The 20136-nt window shown below is 39.8% G+C and overlaps 1 protein-coding gene across 3 annotated transcripts; it reads right to left on the reverse strand.

Annotated features, from left to right (window-relative positions):
- Positions 1 to 6880: 6880 nt before the first annotated feature.
- On the reverse strand, positions 6881 to 19683 carry LOC146582277 (toll-like receptor 1). 3 transcript variants are annotated; one of them, XM_085293722.1, is made up of 2 exons: positions 19447 to 19683; positions 6881 to 10810 (listed from the first exon to the last, which is right to left on the reverse strand). In XM_085293722.1, exon 2 carries the CDS (start codon positions 10802 to 10804, stop codon positions 8351 to 8353), a length of 2454 nt encoding a protein of 817 aa, XP_085149848.1. In that variant the 5' UTR covers positions 10805 to 10810; positions 19447 to 19683; the 3' UTR covers positions 6881 to 8350. The 3 variants fall into 3 exon arrangements, with proteins under 3 accessions (XP_085149848.1, XP_085149857.1, XP_085149866.1); XM_085293731.1 differs by lacking the exon at positions 19447 to 19683 and adding an exon at positions 16489 to 16658; XM_085293740.1 differs by lacking the exon at positions 19447 to 19683 and adding an exon at positions 15393 to 16404 and having other exon boundaries at positions 6881 to 10806.
- Between the last annotated feature and the right edge of the window lie 453 nt (positions 19684 to 20136).

Below are 20136 nucleotides of genomic sequence, written 5' to 3' on the forward strand. Positions count from 1 at the left end.
CTATATGGGAAAAGAAATGGAAATCAGTCAAACAAAACTGACTGATAGAGGAACATGTAGCAGCAAATGAAGTCTGGCTCAAATGTGACCAAAAGGCAAGCATCAGCACTGAGTCAACAGTTGCTAATTTTAGTTTCTAAGTAACAGTAAAAAAAACATGAAGTTGAGCAGAAACAGGCACAGAAATAAAAATAAGTTCCCAGGCTCTTCATCCTCTTTTACCTTCCCTTTTTATGCAACAGTGCATTTTATGGAGAGAAACTTATACAATAATGTATATTAAAAAATGGAGATAAAGTCCAGAAATTGGATTCAGTGTATATTATTGCCTTGAGGAGGGTTTTGCTCCTGGTCTCTAGACACATTTTTGTTTGTTTGTTTGTTTGGTTTTTAACACATTTTTTTTTGTGATGGGGAAGCTATGTGTGTGTGCAGACAGATAAACAGACACACACTCGCATTAACCCAGTTCCGAGCAATGTTTTTACTCTGGCAGTGCCAATCTTGCCTTGGGTCAGCGACTGCTACGCAAAAAGCAATAGGAGCTCAATTGAATATCATCTTATAAGCCAGTGTCACTAATCTCACCTGGAACAGTTTGATCAAATTCTAAAAGAACACTGCTGATTCGGTTATAGCAGCTTCTGGCTATAAGATAACAGAAAACTGGCTGTCTTTGTACAGCAAATGTAGTTATTTTGTCTTTTCATAACACTTGATTTCATTTGATATGTGAACATGTTTCATGTGGGTTTCATTATCATGATGCCATATTTTTCTTTTTTTAATTTGAAAACATCACGTTTTGCTAATTATGTGTGTGTATAAGGAAAATGGATCCTGCAGTATTTCTGACTTACTTTTATTGCATGGGCCATATAAATTTAAGCCTCTGTTTATTTTAAGCCAGCTCATAAAACCAGATTTCTGCTCATGTCTGTTTTCATTTATTACATGTATTTTTTTTTTATCCTTTTCCTCCTCCAGAGAACACACAGTGACTTGATGAATTACCAAGACTCAAGAAGGATTTCTGTTTCTGTGAGAGTGACTCAAGTGACTCATTATGCAAATGTCCTGTTTATCAGACCCGTTGCCCTGACTTCACACCTGATGAAGACCATGGAGAGTGTTATGTATTTAGTAAAATCAGTTTATAGTTTGTGGTACTACTTTCTGTTACAAAGTAGAGAACACAAAGTGTGGTGTATGTGCGCATTGATATGCCTGCGCCTTTCTGGTTATTAAAGTAAATTACTACAACTAAAGAAGGCGTCGTTACTTACCAGTTAAGTTATAAGAGAGAATATAACAGACTGGCGACGAGGATTAAAACGGATCCCTGATGTGCATTGGACGACAGAGAGGGGGAAATCCTTGCCAAAAAGACACGAAAAAGGTTAGGGCCAAAACAACTAACCCTCCGTGTGGATGCTAGCTCACCTGCCTGGCTAAAGAGAGGACGTGAGTAACATCAATTCTTTTAAGTGAAGGACGCTTATAAAAATACCGAGAAAATGTCAGGAGGCGTTGGACAAATGGACGTTTTTGATAATGGCACAGAGGATTGGACAACATATGTAGAGAGAGTTGAACAGTATTGTCGGGCTAACAAAGTAGAGGATGAGAGGAAAGTTGCTGTGTTACTGAGTGTGATGGGAGCGAAAACATACAACTTGTTGCGCAGCCTCATCACACCGACCAAACCAGCTGACAAAAGTTTCAAGGAGATCACAGAAGTGCTCCAAAAACATTTCCAACCGAAGCCACTGGTTATAGCCGAACGTTTCCGATTTCATAAACGAAATCAATTAAAGAATGGATTTGGCATGCCTGGAACTGTACACAATGCAAGAGAAAGATAATGATGCAATATGGCTCACACCTAAAATACAAGGGATTGAGTTACAGATGGAACTGGACACTGGGTGTGCTCTCTCACTGATTTCATATGAAGATTACAGAAACAAATTCCCAATCTGAAACTGAAGCACACCTCAGTGAAACTGAAAACGTACACAGGTGAAAGAATAACTCCTCTGGGAAAACTAAAAGTGAAAGTGGAATATGAGAAAAAGAAATGCAACCTGGAACTTTATGTTCTGAAAAATGGAGGTGTGCCATTATTTGGGCGTTACTGGTTGAAACACATCCACCTCAACTGGAAAGAAATAAAGTCAATGAGACTAGAACGAGGCCTGAGTGCAAATTCTGTAGATGAAAGACTGAAACAGATCCTTAATAACCATGCCCAGGTGTTCAAAGATGGAATCGGCACCCTGAAAAATATTAAAGCACAGATCATACTAGAGGACAATGCAAAACCAAGATTCCACAAGGCACGCCCTGTACCTTATGCTTTACGCCCTAAAGTTGAAGCAGAGCTCCAACGCTTGGAAGAGCAAGGAATACTTACCAAGGTGGAATGGTCAGATTGGGCTACACCAATAGTATCAGTAAGCAAGAAAGCAAGTGACAGTGTGCGGATCTGTGGTGATTTTAAGGTTTCAGTGAACCCAGTTCTCCGCATAGATCAGTACCCACTTCCACGGATAGAAGACATATTCACAGCAGTAGCAGGTGGCAAACACTTTTCAAAAATTGACCTTGCCCAGGCTTATCTCCAGATGGAAGTAGAAGAGACATCCAGGAAATATCTGGTAATAAACACTCACAAAGGCCTATATCAGTACAACAGACTGGTATTTGGTATCGCCAGTGCCCCAGCAGTATGGCAACGTGCCATGGATCAGGTCCTACAAGGCATTCCAGGAACACAGTGTTTTCTGGATGACATAATCGTCACTGGTGTTGATGAGGAGACTCATCTGGCTAACCTAACAGCAGTCCTGGCCAGGCTAGAAAAATATGGACTGAGAGCAAACAAAAACAAATGTAAGTTCTTTAAGGATGCCATTGAGTATTGTGGACACAAGATCGACAGACATGGGCTCCACAAAACCAAGGACAAAGTTGAAGCAGTCCTGAAGGCACCAGAACCTAAAAATGTGAGTCAGCTACGCTCTTTCTTGGGCTTAGTTAATTATTACCACAAGTTTCTACCAAACCTTTCAACAGTCCTTCAAGCGGTCAATGAAAGCCAGTCGCACAGAGGGGAAGCCGCTACAACAGAAAATAGACAATTTCTTACTGGCTTACAGGAACGCCACTCATGCAACAACTGGACACACACCTGCAATGCTCTTCATGGGACGGAATCTGAGATCACGTCTAGATTTGCTGAAACCAGACATTCGCAAGGATGTCCAAGATAAACAGTCTTCCATGGTGGAAGCAACAAGAAACAAAACTAGATTCTTCAATGTTGGACAAAAAGTTCTCGCCAGGGACTACAGAGACCCAAGTCAGAAATGGCAGCCTGGCACGATTCTGTCACGGACCGGACCACTGACATACACTGTAAATGTTGGAGCCAACTTAGTCTGGCGTAGACATGTTGATCAGATTGTAGATGCGGAAAGTCACATGGTTCCACAGCAACCTGAGAGCACATCTACACCTCAAGATTCAGAAGAGTTTGCCCTCGCTTCACCACCTGAGGTTCAGGATTTACGTAAAACTACCAATGCTCAAACACCTGAACTTCCCACACAGAGCACTATGGAGTCTGACCAAACAGGCAGACGGTACCCTGAGAGAAATCGCAGAGCACCTCAGAGACTGAACTTATAGGTTTCAAGTTAATTTTGTAGGAAAGCAGTTCAAATGTTTAAGAGGAAACAACCTACCTCCATGTTGTAAATCACTGAGTAGGTGTCATATTTCAGTTCAAGTTAAATTATTGGTTTACAGCATTTATCTGAAAATATTTTGATTGTTTGGTACCTATTGTGTTCATCAAAGTTGGATGGGAGGAACTGTTATGTATTTAGTAAAATCAGTTTATAGTTTGTGGTACTACTTTCTGTCACAAAGTAGAGAACACAAAGTGTGGTGTATGTGCGCATTGATATGCCTGCGCCTTTCCTTAGACTGGTTATTAAAGTAAATTACTACAACTAAAGAAGGCATCGTTACTTACCAGTTAAGTTATAAGAGAGAATATAACAGAGAGTATCATTCTACACCACCTTTGCCCACTAGTCGGGAGAGATCTAGACTCGCTGCAGTTTACCTACCAGCTGAACATCGGGGCGGATGACGCTGTCACGTACCTGCTGCATCGGGCCTTCTCTCATCTGGAGAGCACCAGGTGCACACTGAGTCATGTTTTTTGATTTCTCCAGTGCCTTCAATACAATCCAACCCTTAGTGCTAAGGGAAAAGATGCAGGGAGCTGGAGTGGACCATCAGCTGTCCTCATGGATTATTGACTACCTCACCAGTAGACCCCAGTATGTGAGGCTGTGGGACTGTGTTTCTGAGGTGGTAGTCTGTAGCACGGGGGCCCCACAAGGAACAGTACTCGCCCCTTTTCGCTTCACCCTGTACACTGCGGACTACAGTTATAACACGGACACTTGCCATCTCCAGAAGTTGTCAGATGACACCGCCATTGTGGGTCAGGTGTCGGAGGGAAATACAGTGGGGTCGTCAATGACTTCGTCAACTGGTGCGAACAGAACAGATCTTTGCATCAATGCCAGCAAGACAAAGGAGCTGGTGATTGACTTCAGCAAGAAGCCACCCCCTATTACACCAGTGAACATCCAGGAATTGGACATTGAAACGGTGGAGTACAAATACCTGGGTGTTCACCTCAACTACAAACTGGACTGGTCCACAAACACAAATGCACTTTACAAAAAGGGTTTAAGTCGTCTCCACCTGCTACGGCGGGTGAGATCCTTCAGGGTGAACAGGACACTCATGAGGACATTTTCCGACACTGTGGTGGTGTCTGCTATTTTCTATGCTGTGGTCTGCATGAGTGGTGGAATGGCAGTGAGGGACAGGGGGAAACTCAACAAACTAGTCAGGAGGGCCAGCTCTGTCCTGGACTGTCCACTGAAGTCCATCGAGCAGGTTGGGGAGGAGAGGATGTTGTCTAAGCTAATATCCATCATGGACAACACCTCCCACCCCCTGCATGAAACTGTATGAGCACTGAGCAGCTCATTCAGCAGTCGAGTTTTACACCCACAGTGTAGGAAGGAGCGCTACCGCAAGTCATTCTTACCAGCAGCTGTCAGACTCTATAATGCAGCTTAACATTCTTTTGGTCATCTTACTCACCAGCTTGTTTGTTTACCACCTTGTGTCTTCCTTTTATATTTTATTGTCCTTTGCTGTAAGAGTTCTGTAACACCGAAATTTCTCATCCGTGGGATAATAAAGGTTTATTCTATTCTATTCACACCCCGTTCTCTGTTTACCATCGGGGAAGGGGGTGTACGGAGGAATTGGCCATCTGATTGGGGTCTGGATGTGGGGCCTCCCTGCTGCTGGGGGCGGGGGCGGCCTGCTTGTCTCCACCCCAGGGAACAGGGTATCATCTCCTGGGTCTAGGTACCATCACCTCTCTGAGGGTGAAGGTGCCTGGACCTAGGGTATAGAGTATGTTTAGGGATTGTGAGTGTGTGTACAGTGTCCATTTATGTTTGTCTCCACGTTTGGCGAGTGACAAGTATTTGTATATGTGCGCATGAGAGTGGGAATGTACACTTGTGTCTGTGTGTGCCTGTTTGTCTGTGTCTATATGTCAGGTCAAGTCTTAGACTCCACCTCTCTGGGAACATCTCAGGCCCTCCCAGGTGTGGGGGCCTATCTCCCCCACCACACTATCTGTCGTTGGCTGATGCCCTCAGACATTGGTGCATTGGTGGTTCTGGGTGTCTGGGGCCGGGCGCTCAGGTATGTACCGGCTCACTCCCGGTGGCTACCTAGCGTGGCATGGCCCAGTTGGGCCCCTTCCGGGAGGTGGGGGGCCTTCGAACCTCAGGCCTCTGGGCTTGGGGATTGGTCCACTCTGTACCAATGTACAGGAGAGCTTAGGAGAGCCCCAGACGTGGGGTCACCCAGCAGCCATGGTGCAGGAGCCACAGGGGGTTGTGGTGATGAGCCTGCAGGCTCTGCTGGCAGCTAGTCACGCCAAAGTGGACTGACACCACTCGCTCTTAAAGTTGACCGGGAATTTAATACTATCACTTGGACTGTTCCATCACATCCCTCTCAAAGTGGTGAATTCCATCCATCCATTATTAAACATTCATTGATCTATGGTTGACCAGGAAATTACATTGAAATGAGGTGGATTTATAGTTGAACAGAAAATTATAAAGTCGTGGCTTTACAATTGACAGGGAAATCAAAGTTGATATCACTTGGACTATTCCAAGTGAGGCAATCCTGTATTAGTTGACATTACTGCACCCCAGTGAGCTCTTCTGTGAATACATTAGGTAAGCATTCGCTTATTTTATAATATTTCTAATATTTGAATTGTGTCAAATGTAAACCAACTGATTACATTTTAACATTCTACTAGAGTTTATTCATTCATTCAAGTGTTAAAGTCTAATGTGAACTTCAAAGAAAGTTTCAATGACGCTGGCCAGCAGCAATTGACAGTAGCGTTGAGCAACTGAAAAGTTAAGGATATCCTCAACAACTTACCTTGGTACCAGAAAAGAGTCATTTTTGTTGCATCTTTGTGCTGCCATCCTGCCCTGGTTAATATATCATGATGACCATGCTATCTTACCATTTTTGACAACAAAAGTTTCTCATTCAACTTGAGGGGGTTTTTTTTGTCAGAAGATGCATGATTCTTCATGACTCTTCCATGGCAGCTGATATTTCACACACATGGTCTGGAACTGATTAGTTTCAAATTCACTGCACAGCAGGAACTGCAAAATGACACTGACCCTGATAATAACTCTTTCTTCAACATTAAAATCTGTTTTTATTACTCCCTGGACGACCAGTTTAATAGCACCATCACACAAGATAAATTTTCAATACTTCACAGTTTTACACTTTAATAACAACAGAAGCCTGTAGGCCAACTTTCACAACATCAAACATTACCCCAGTCACTTTGCACATATTTTAATACAATAGCTATATCATTTGAAATGTGTCACAACTGAAATTTTTATATGAAAAAAGAAAAAGGTTATTGTAATTTGTAGAACAACAGGCTCTAGTATAGTTGCATTTAATAGTTGGAAGAAAGACCTGGAATAAAATTTTACCAAAAACACCCACAAAAATAATGTTTATCTTTGGCAATGTCGATACTGATTTGTTGAATCCAAATTAGCACAAATCAACAGATGATTTTATCAACATATACAATATATACAGACTCAACTTATGTCCTAACCTCATTAGACCCGGCTGAATTCCTTCTCATTGTGTAACATATATTTACTAATAAAGAACATTCTAGAGAATAATATACTGAGTGCATTATTTAAAAAATGATATCAGTTACAACGTACCAGTATTTAAACGAACTGTTTTTAATGTAGCAATTTTCTACTCTGCTTGAGCACTCAAAGCACTTAGTACAACACATGCAGGCATCCATATAATCTAACATTCACTCACACTCCAGTGAATGCATTGCAGTTCAGTATCTTGCAGAATGATACTTTGGCATGATTTATTGGCAATGATTTATTGAATCCAAACAAGCACAATTTGACAGCCAAGCATCGAACCACCAGCTTTCCAATTGGCAGACAACTTGTCAGGGATATCCTTGTAAAGTAATTTCCCCTTGTGTTCTACATAGTTGTTAAATTCGCAATTTACAGTTTACAGGTGAAGATTTTTCCGCAATTTTTGTGAATCGCCTGTTTTTAACTTAAATAACTTATAGAATGCTAATAAAATAGTAAATCAATCAATCAACATTTCATAATTTATGTATATCATGTCAGAGCTTCATTGACTAGAAAAAAAAACTATAATTTTTTATATTTTTTATATTATTATTTCTTCTTTTAATTCATGCTACCTAGAAGAGTGGCATGGTGGTGAACACTGTTGCCTCACAGAAAGGTTCTGGGTTCAAATCAACCATCTAACTGGGGCCTTCCTGTGTGGTGCTTACTTTTTCTACCTGTGTCTGCATAGGTTCTCTCTGGGTATTCCAGCTTCCTCTCACAGTCCAAAGTCAAGCAGTTATTGGTGTTAAATGGTGAATCGAAATTGTGTTTATGAGTATGAATGATTGTCTATCTCTATGTGTTAGTCCTGTGACAGGCTAGTGACTTGTACCCAGCATCTCACCCTATTTCAGCTGGGATATAGGGTAAACCTGAATTGGATAAGAGGAATAGATGGAATAGATAGGGTATTAGGTGACCATGTCTTTAAAGATTCAGGGTAGCTACGATGTATTTCCAGTGTATCCAAATGCTTTTGATGCCTCTTTTTACCCTATTAACCCCTGTCTCTCTTCAAGTCTTTCCTCTGCCCAATGCTCCTGTACTTGTGTGACTGGAGCATTGGGCAAGTCAGTCTGTAGGGCAGCTCTGAGGTTAGCCCAGAATAACCTTTGTTTTGCCCTGTCTTGAGGCCACTCCAGATATGTGTGGCGGTTCATCATGGACTTCAGCTGGTAGTACTTGGATGGGATTAGGTATTGAGGCAGAGGCTCAAGCAGTACCAGCACAATGCTGTCTGAGCCCAGAGTGAGACGTTGGTGGGTGGCGAAGTAGAGCTCGTAATGACACCACTCGCTCTTGACAAAGTGAGCAGAGAGGACAAACACAGAGCGCCTGCATTTCTCCACACAGCTGATGATGTTCTCAATGATCGTCTTTCCCGGCACAAAATGTTTCTCGTGATGACAGATTCTAAGCCCTCCTGCGGGGCCTTCGAGGTTGGGAAGAAGGGAATTGCGCACCCAGTCAACATCGTGCTGGCTATAAGACACAAACGCGTGGAACTCCAGACCCACCAGATCCTCGGGCCGAGCTTGTTGCAGTCTTGCACGATGTTTGGCTCTTGTCCACTGCCAGATCATGCCCGTGTACCAGGGAACATCCAAACAGTGACACAGAATCACAATGGAAATAATCAGTGTCCCTGCTGGAACCAAAATTGCAACCACTAGAAGGCCAATGCTGCAGGAGACCTCTGGGATCGAGATGTCTCTTAAAGTTGAGTTTCTAACGTCCTCGGGGTATGTGCAGTAATAGCCCTGTGGCCAGTTCAGCAGCTTAATTCCTGATTGGCTGTTGCTCTTTTCAGAATTGATAGCGAGCTTTATGAAACCTCTGAGAGTGCAGGTACAGGTGAAGGGGTTAAAACTGACATCTAGGATATGCAGTTCGGGACAGCTTTCCAATATGTTCACAGATGGGGCATGGAGAGAATTTGACCTGAGCAGAAGCTTGTGGAGTGTGGGGAAAGTGCCACAACCTGGCAGGTCCCGCAGCCGGTTAGCATTTAGATTCAGAGTTGAAAGGTTTCTCAGTTTAAAGATGGATTGCGGAACCACCGAAATCTGGTTGTTCTGGAGGTCCAGTATCTGTGTCCCATTTGGTAGACATTGAAAAACTGACTCAGTCAAACTATTAGAAGACAGATTTATATTGGTGATGCTTGCTGGCCAGATGCACTGTGATGACTGGTCATACCCTATGGAGTTGACGCTGAGGTCCAGATGTTGCAGGGACGACATATATTGAAAACGTTGGCTCAGTATCTCAAGTTTTTTAAGACTGTTGCCTATCAGAGTCAAGTTCTTCAGGTTACGCAGGTTCTGACATTCTACAAATTTATCATCCACCACACTTGAGAAGATGGAATCAGACATAGCACAATTAGAAAAATCCAGCTGGCGTATTGGACTCTGTGACTTGGGACAGGTCATGTGTATTATTGGCGTGTCAGTAATCGCAACACTCTCCACTGGCATGCTGATGAAAAAGTTGTATAAAGCCTCCTGTGAGAAGAAGAAACTTGTTACCACTGCCTGGCTGGCTGTGAAAGAAATCACCTGTGATGTTTTGATCACTTCTGTTTCAACTCGAGGAGGCTGCATTATGTGCACATCAGAGGCATCAAGATGTTTCAAAGTTGTATTTAGAGCCACATTTACATATTCAGTTAAGTCGTGCCATTTAATTGTTATGTTGGTGAGATAAAAACTCGTTGTGTGGATTTTCACCGTCTCTCTTAGCTGCTTACTTAGGTCTTTGTAGCCATTTATCATATTCATCATCTCCACTTCAGCAAACAGAGACAGAGCATCAGCAGTCAGATTACGGTCAATTTTTTGATTATGTCCAAAGGCTATCTGCAGCCTTTGAGCATGAACATCCTCCAGGCTGCCTGCTTCATAATAAAGTCCATCCTCTAGTAATAACGTCAATGTACGTAGTTTCACTTTAGCAATGTTCTTGAAGTCACCCACGCTGATGTTTTTTGCTCCAACTGTTAATCTTTCCAGTTTTACAAGAGAGCTGAACTCACTCCCCAATGTCATGGTAAGAAATCTGTTAAAGGCCAAGTTTAGCACCAGGAGGTTCACTGTGTGTAGCAGGTATTGTTGACTTGAGAGATTCTTGAGATTGTTGTGCGACAGGTCCAGATGTTCCAGGAGAGGCGTGTTAAGAAAAGTCTGTGGATCGATCTCCTCCAAATTATTCCATGACACATTCAGGAACCTGAGGTGAGTGGTTTTTTGAAAGTCTCCATTGTGAAGCTGACGTATGTAGTTGCGAGAGAGGTCTAAAAACTCAGTCGTCTGTGGCAGGTCAGTTGGGACAGAGGAGAGGTTTTGGGATGATCGGTCTACAAAGTTGTCAGGTGATGAAGTGCTCTTCTGAAGTCCCACCAACACGGCTGCTGTCCAGAGTACGGCTGCTGTGACCCTCATTGCTGCCTAAATAAAAGATATAGGTATTAGCTTTCATAATATTATTTATTTTTACCATCAGTTGTCAGAGTGTTGGATACATCAAAAAGAAATGTTCAAAAGTCCTACAATAAATTCTTTGTGGTGGTTATAATGCTTAGTAATTGCTGTAGAGAGGTGTGGATTTGATGTAATCATTTTAAAGGATTCAGTGTGCAATGCCTTAATTAAACAGTTTAAGTTTTTAATTAGGGTAGACAAATTGATAAATGTACAAATTAGGTTTTTATCAACTGAATAATGCAAAAATTGGAAACTGAAACTTCAGTAGAGTGTTAGAAATAATTGTTACGTCTCAAATTAAAACATTTTAATTTGAAGTCAGACTTGCACTGTTAGAAAAATCTGTAATTTCAGAATTTTCATATAAATTTTACAGCATTTTCCTGTCATTTTAAACACATGAAATATCAGTAAAATTACAAGAAATATTCTCTGCATTAACATATCTGATTTAATAAAAAATAAATAGAGAAGTGTACTTATGAATAAACATGTTTTTTTACATGCATTTACAGAAAATGTATTCATTTTTACACATAAAAAGAGTGTAAAAATACAGTTGCAAGCTTAACATGATTTATAGAAGAGAATAGAATAGAACAGAATGCCTTTATTGTCTCTATACATTTGTACAATGAGATACAGAGCATCTCCTACTCACTTGGTGGGGGGTGGGGTGGGGTGGTGGCACAGTTCTGCAGCACTATATACAAATATACAAGCCAGTTTTAAAAAGTAATATGTAATAAATAGTGTTATTGCACATAGAATTTGGTATTGCACAGTGGGGAAACTGTTTTTGAAGAAAAAGAAACTGTGGGGAGTCGGTGCTCAGTGTGTGAGAGGAGGAGAGATAAGCTATGATACTGATCACTTATAAGCTATGTTTATTTAAAAAATATTACAGCTAAATTCTAATTTAATTCTAGAACTACATCCAAATTTTGATTCATTTAGTATAAAATTACACAAAACTGACTGATGAATGATGCAGGGTTACTTTACAGATAAATATGACAAGTACTGTAGTTAATGTCGTCTTGATAATAGACTTCAGGTTCTTCCCTCAGTGTTTTTCACTCTCCATGAGGTCCTTTGGTGTTAATTGTTATCATTATTATTACGTATTGTTATAATCTCTGTGTATTCCTGTTTCAAATGATTCTCTCTTCCAGTTTTTTGTTTTTGTTTTTTGGGGGGTAGTCATTTCTCTCCTGTGTCTTGCATTTAGTTTTGCTTCCTTTGTATCATTTCCTTTGTTCATGTTCAGGTCATTCTTTAACCTCCACTCATGTGCTCCCTGTTCTCCAGATGTTTTTATTTTTTCCCCGTGGATATTCTGCATACATTCTAATTAAATTGTAGGTTTCACTTTCATTTGAAGTACTGCATTTCTATGCCTCTCACTCGATCCTTCATGACAGATCACACATGCATATGCAAATGCTGCTCACGCTGTTACTCAATATAATTAATTTAGACTTTCCACTTAACCTAAACTCTTTACATACACACTACTCTAGTGCAAGAATAACTCTACAAAAACTTTGCAAACTCTCAATGATTTGCTTGGTGATATATCAAAAAAATATATATTAATGTCAGTATCAATGTAATTGTAACCTGGACGTGTGTCCCTCTATCTATAAAGAGATGATCTATACTGCTCACCCAAGTGCAATGTCTACAATATCCGAATCTAGGTTTGGGAAGGAGATTGGGAGTAGCAACTCTGTAAGAGCAATAAGACTTCCAACCCACATAACACGCACAACCACAGGTTTATGAAACAAAGTTTGCTTTATATATATTTCCTTTGGATCAGTTCCCTTTACTCATCCTCAATGTAGGGATAACTTCAAATGCAGTAACTATCTCAAATGCATCACAAAAATAATTGAAACAATCAAAATAGATGTAAGACAAGAAACAATATTTCAACACCCCAAAGAAAAGGAAAAAGAAAAGAAAATAGCATGTGAGTGTCCAGTTCTTTATGGTGTCAGTTTATTCAGTTACCCACTGTCCTGGGTTAAGAACTGAAAACGACCTGAATCTCAGGCGGGGAAAAAGTAGCAAAAGAAAATGATAAGGTATCTCTCAGGTGGGCTTCCTTTTGTTTTTTTCCCTACCGCCCTCCTAGTACGGCAGGCATCAACGTGTCGGCGTCCTGACACACAGAAGGCCTCCACAACAGCAACAGTGTCTTAGACTCATGATACCAGCTCCTCACTCGGCACACATGGAACTGTACCTCAAAAAAAAAACAAAAAAAAAAAAAACAGTCTGCACACAAATACGCAGAATGTTAGATGTCCACATTCCTTAAATGTCCTTGTTCCTAATGTCCTTGGTTCTTTTTAAATATTAAAATAAATTTGCATCTTGTGACACCTTAAAAGTAAATACACCGGTATTACTGTGCATCACCCGCAGTTACAGCTACAGCACAGCTATTGCACGTGAACTGCGCATAACCACTTAGCTGGCCGCGGCTGAACTAGCAGGCCCAAGAAAAGAAAAACACTAGACACTCATAATAAACAAAACTGTCACAACATCACAATACTATAAAAACACATCTTAAACATCATTAAACACATTTACTACTATTCTGACTGGTTAGTTATTTTTTTCAGTGCATTGAACTGCAATCCGGTTCTTCAGTCTGACGTCACTAGCCGTGTCTGGGTCTAAACTCCGCTGTAGGTCCATATATCAAATGATCACTATGGCATTACTGAGAGTTGAAAAACTGTCTAAAGTCTTTCATCTTTAATAAAATGATCAGCGTTCTGCTCTACCAGGTGTAACAATTGAGTTTAACATCCAGGCATCCATGAAAACGGAATTTATGACATTTAACGGAGTTAGAAGTTAGCAGGGAGTTAGCTTGCTAGCTTCTATCTAAATACAATATAGCATGTCCTGACTGCGGGGTTTTGGAAACAAATTAAAACGTACAGCTCTGTTATCACTTCCAGCATAAATGAAGACAGAAAACTAAACAGCAGTGACGTTTGTAGGGTTACTGAAGTTGGGCTAGCTGGTATATAATGATGTGCTACGTGACCGCTAGCGACACAGCTATGTTAGCATAATATAAACAAGCTAACCTTTTTTCCACTCGATAAAAGTTAACGTGAGTGTTCTCGGTGGTCAGGAACAAATGTAATCGCATGGCAGGATGCTGTAAAATGACCAAACTTCAGCCAGGAGAACAACTGAGATAATCCATCCACAATACGAGGTTAGTCCACATCTCCTCAGACCTGACATGGGCTGCCCACATTCAGGTCCAGACCAAAAAGGCTAGGCAGCGCCTGTATCACCTACGACAATTGAGGAAGTTCAGGGTCTCTCCAAAGATCCTCAGGATTTTCTATACAGGCGCTGTGGAGAGCATCCTCACACAGAACATGACATCGTGGTTTGGGAACAGCTGTGTGAAGGACCAAAAAGCTCTCCAGAGAGTGATCCGTACAGCAGAACGCTGCTGCAGGATTGCTCTCCCCCCGCTTCAGGACACCTACACCAGGAGATGCCGGACTAGAGCAGCGCAGATACTGAAGGACCCGTCCCATCCTGGCAACAAACTGTTCCAACTTCTGCAATCTGGTAGAAGGTTCCGCATCTTCCGGGCAAGGACAGAGAGACTCAAGAGGAGCTTCTATCCCCAAGCCATCCGTGCCCTAAACACACACACCCGCCCTCTCACATCATCTATAATTGACTGAGTCAGGACTCTTCCAGACACTAAACCAAGGCACAATGTACATTTCAATTCCTTTAATTTTAAATATGTTTATATTGTCTATCCTGTAAAATAGTCAGATGTCTATTCATATTAATGTACAGAATTCACCTGCTTGCTGCTACTACTGCACATTCACCCAATGTATATACTATATACTATATATATATATATAATGTTCTTCCTCTACACCCCCCCCCCAATTTTTTTGCACATGTCGAGGAGCGTGTCAGGCTACATTTCACTGTGTGTTATACTTGTATAACTATGCATGTGACAAATAAAGAACCTTGAACCTTGAACCTAGTCATTCATATACTGCTGCATGGGATGGGCTGTAGTTAGGGCTGCTCAATTAATCGAATTTTAATCACGATTACGATCTGGGCTTTCAACGATCATTAAAAATGACTGAGCCGATTATTGGCCCCTCCCTCATTTATCCGCGACACCTTAAAGGCCGGTCCGTGAAAATATTGTCAGGCATAAACCGTCCCTGGCGCAAAAAAGGTTGGAGACCGCTGATTAAGAGGACCCGAGGGAAGCTCGGAAAGCTAAGCAGAAGTTATTTGGAGAGGAGAGTGACTGCCGTTGGTTGAAAAGAGAGGTAAAAAAAACTTCAGTGGTGTTGCACACTATTTTATATTATTTTTTAAAGTCATTGTTAACCCTTTAGATCCGGTCAGAGCAGCACGCTCCGTTTTGCATAACTATTTTTAAATCCCTGTAGAACCTGGACCGTGTAAGCTAGCGCAATAATTTGTTTTGCATATGAAACCGGAGGAGTTGTACTTACATCTGATGCCATCAGTTTGTCCTCGGTCACGGTTTCCTTCCACATAAAGCTTGGCAAAAACTGCATAAAAAGCGCTTGCAGGAACAAAAACATAATATTCCAGAAACAGGCTTTGCCGATCCGATCAGCTGTTCGTAACACTTCCCACAGTTAAACAGACGTCAGCGCGAACTGTCACATGTCCGCCATTTCCTGCCCGAAACCGGAAGTGACGTCATTTTCGCGGAAATTGTAGTTTTTTTACTTGTAGGCCTTAAAAGCCTATACTGGTCATGTTTGACTTTTCTGAATAGTTTCTGGGATGCTTAGAACTTGAATTGCACTGCTGGAAATAGTTTATTTTGATGCTGTTTTCTTTGCAAATTTGCATCATAGGATTGTTTTTTCGTTTTTCCTGCAGTATATAAAAATTGATGTATCTCCAAAATAAAACTATGAAGACACTCAAAATAAATTTCCTGTTGTAAACTATTTTTTGCAACTTTTTTGTATTTAAAGTTTTGAAGGATAAGCCTCTTAAATTTCTCCAAGTAGAAATATATGCAAAAAAAACAAAAAATTTTTTTTGTAGTTTATTGCACTTTTTTGCAATTAATGTAGTTACTATGGACTTAATGCATACATATTATTAAAATATGGGCTATAATAGTTGTATAGCAACTTGAAATGCTCCCACAAATGGCACTACAACATGTAAAAATATAATATAAGCTCTGGCGGACTTGGTTCTATGGTAGGTCTTAAAGGGTTAAATAAATATCGTCAAATAATCGAGATCTCAATTTCAGTGAAAATAATCGTGATTATCATTTTTGCCATAATCGAGCAGCCCTAGCTGTAGTTACATCGTAAGGTTTTAAAAACTGAGCTTAAATAAATGATTAGCGGTAATAAAAGCAGAGGGAGGTCAACAGTGATCACTGACTGTTTTAGGAGCTTTTTGAGATTAAATAGAAGAAAATACATAACATTAAACATGTTAACAACACAAAAGCCATATTAAACGCAGACTACTTTAGGCCCGGAAGTAGGATTCCTCACGTCATCACTTAACAATCGGATAGCGGTGCTAAGTGAGCTAGGCTAACTCACCAGAATAGTTCAAAAAGTTCAAAACACTCCGACTCCTTTGAGGTAGGTACCCGTCTGTGGTTCACCGCTAACGACAGCGCTCTCACAAATGTTAATAGAATCTCTTTTCTCTCTTTCAACTGGGAAAAACCGTGCTCGCGGCAGCATGGAGTTTTTCCTTGCCGTCCTTTTCCCCCTACACCACACCTTCACGCGCACCGAGCTGCAGATGATGCCTTCAGGGCAAGCCCGGAAATTAAACTATCAAACAAGAACTACGATGCATTCAAAGAACCCTGTACTTCTGATTGCTGTAAATCTTACCAGGGTTACATAATTAAAGTCAATGTTTACTTACTAACTACAAATTATTTTTTTGTTTGTTTTTTGTATTTAATTCAAATGATGCTTCTTGAAGATAAATCCTAGCACAAGATGATATAGAGAAGAACACTTTCAGCAGCCATCTTCCCTGAAATGAGAACATTTTCTCATCTTTAAGGAGAACTGGATGCTAATCTGGTTCTGATATTCTTTGGAGAATGTCAGATGATTTTCACAGTGCGGTACTGTGAGCACGAGTCCCACTAAAAGGCTGCCAGCATTTATTCTGTACCTTTTTGCACAAAGAGATAGGTCCTAAGGCTCAGTCCTGTCCTGTCCTGCTTCCCTCATGCAATAGCCTCTCCCCTGGTATCCCCTCTACCACATGCAAAGCTTTTAAGAAAAAAAAAACTAAAAGCACAGAGCTGCAAAAAAAAGAACTAGGTTGCAGGGCTGGCATTACCAAACTGTTAAATGGTGCGTTATACCCATTTCCCAGTGTGTACATTCACATGCATCTGAGGGAATTTTACCACACGTGCCTAGCCCCCACAACAAGCGACTGTGCCGCCACTAAAGCAAAATCAAAAAGAACCTAGAAGTTGTGGCATACAAAACAGCAAACAACTCAGGAAATAAAATATAAGGAGACAAGAACAAATGCACACACTCTAAAATACAACTCCTTTTAAAAGCACAATTACAATATAACAAACAGTTAAGATGAAAACACCATAAAACAATGAACCAGTCAATGCCAGTCCATAAATAACAGCAAAGCAACAACAAGGCTACAACAAGACAGCAGCAGTGTGTAGGCCTGTAACAAGAGAGGGAAAACAATCATCCAGTGTCCACCCTACGATAGATAACCCATGAGGATCCTACTTACCCTTTAATAGTTATACATATTATTATTATAGTATTATTATTATTATTATATTCCTCCCTGCAGCTGTCAGACTGTACAATCAGAACTGTACTGTACAATCAGAACTGTACTGTACAATCAGAACTGCTCCCAAAAAACATAGATGTTTACATCTGCGCTGTAACTGCAATAAGTTAATTAACCGATTCGCACTACAACCTGGTTTGCCTCTTACCTGTAGTTATTTTTATTTAATTTAATAACTGTACAGTACTCTGTTTATAGTAACCATTGTCCTTAATGTAAGAAAAATTGTGTATGTTTCTGTTCCGTGTCCTGTGTACTGTTTGTTTGTATATGTGTCTTTTTGGCTGCTGTTACAACCAAATTTCCCCTTGTGGGACAATTAAAGGATTATTCTATTCTATTCTATTCTATTCTATTCTATTCTATTCTATATTAACCAGTTGCCAGGGGAAATGAATGCGGTCTGCAATACTTAACAGGCTGTGATCTTTGCCACCTTGAACAGAAATTAGTGCAAACTGCCAGAGCTCAGGAGTAGACTACAGTTGTTCCTTATAACCAACATCTGATTAACAGCTAAGGGAGAGGTTAATGTTCATGCTGCATTCACAGAAAGCATGTTTGAACCAACATCCACCACATCTAACCCACTACATTTACTTTTACAAATTGTTAGGAGTTTTCTGTATTAGTGCATTACAGCAGTATTATGAAATTATTACACAAAGTAAATTTAGTGTTTTATTTAGCTAAACTCTTTCAATATTCACATCCATCAGTATGCACTTGATAAGATCTGTAATGTAATTACAATAACATTTTCTGTATATTTCTAATATTGTTTAATTTCCATTTACACCTAAAAGAACTGTATTTTAATGTAATACAACGTAAAAAAAAATATGGACTTTTTTGTGTATTTTAATTATAGACAATTTCTGTGTTTTTACATGATGACAAATGTAAACACGGTAAATTTCAGTTATTGTGCGCTATTTTTCTGCTGCTAGAATATTACTGGGTTTTATGGGTTTAAAAAAAAATAGTTTATGTAACACTTTTTGATTTTAGTCAGTATACTAAAAATATGCCAGACGTGTATTAAAAGCATCAAGGCTAAAAAGAAATTTGGCTGAGCAGAAAGATGAAAGAAATTTAAGGAACAGGCCAGAGTGATGTGAAAACATCATTTTGAAAGGAACTTACCTGGAACAACACTGGTTACTTTCTTTAAGATCAGACTTACTTTAAATTTTTTTGAACTGGTTAAATTCTAATTGGTTTGGTTTACCGTTTTTTCTGGAAGTGAGTTTTTCCTTTGTGAATGTGGCTTGCTGTGTGCTTATCATGGAATTGTTGCTCTGTTTTCTTTAATTCCCGTGGTTTTCTTGGTGTCAGTTTTGTTGGAATCTTATATATATATATATATATATATATATATATATATATATATATATATATATATATATATATATAGTGTGAGCAAAAAGGGAATGTTAATACTGTCATAAATATAAAATACTGCCATTTCATATCATGGTATGAGTTTATGATTATTTATGCATTCATAAATCCCACCAAAACTTTAAAAGCAGACATTTGACATCGTCATATTTTAGATTACTTTCAATTAAGTGTTTTTCTTGACTCATGTAATCTAGATATTAAAATAAAATAAAAAATCCAAAACCACAATAAAAAAACCACTCTGGAAAACACCATTTAGTTCATAGACGGATAAAAAAAAGAGCACTAACCTTTATTGTGGTCTGATGGTCACGTTTTTAAGTCTCACGTACAAAATCATCAGAGTCACAGTGGTTCCAAATCTCTGGATATGGGGAAAAAAGGAAATCAGTAAGACAAAACTGACTGATCGAGAAAGGTATACCACCAAATAAAATTTGGATTAAATGTGACCAAAAGTCATGCGTTAGCACTGCTCCAGCAGTAGTTGCTAATAGTTTTTAAGTTACAGTAAAAACAACATGAAGCTGAGCGGAAACAGGCATAGAAATGAAAGCAATTCCCAGACTACTTATGCTTTTCTCACTTCAACATCCTCTTTTCACTTCCCTTTTTATGTAACAGTGTATTTTATAGAAGTAAACTGTGATAAAAATGTATAAATAAGCGGAGCTAGTGAAAGTAATGAAATCAGTTCCTTGGATTTAGTTTACGTTATTGTTTTAAGCAAACTAATAGTTCAGATTTTGTTTTGTTTTTTGTTTTGGCACCCTAAAAGACGTTGGTCTGTAGTTTGAGAAACATGAACTGATTTTAAAATATTCTAAAAATCAATGAAATGGGCCTTTACTAAGCAATGCCATGAGTATACTGTATCTTTAGTTTGTTCTACTATGTTGTGAAAAGTATGAATGAGAAGGCTAAACTACAGTGTTTCTGAGGTAGCTCTCTTGTATCATAGCGACCACACCGAGGTCACC

Source organism: Mchenga conophoros, linkage group LG2 (genome assembly GCF_057382185.1).
Source record: "Mchenga conophoros isolate Kocher_MC1m ecotype Shallow Benthic linkage group LG2, M_conophoros_male_GT1.1, whole genome shotgun sequence".
Lineage (NCBI taxonomy): Eukaryota > Metazoa > Chordata > Actinopteri > Cichliformes > Cichlidae > Mchenga > Mchenga conophoros.

Coding starts and splice junctions, on each gene's coding strand:
- LOC146582277 (XM_085293740.1), bottom strand. CDS start 15,489: ATGTTTTTGTTCCTGCAAGCGCTTTTTATGCAGTTTTTGCCAAGCTTT. Junction 10,807..15,392: donor ACTGATGGCATCAGATGTAA/GTACAACTCCTC, acceptor TTATTTAGGCAG/CAATGAGGGTCACAGCAGCC.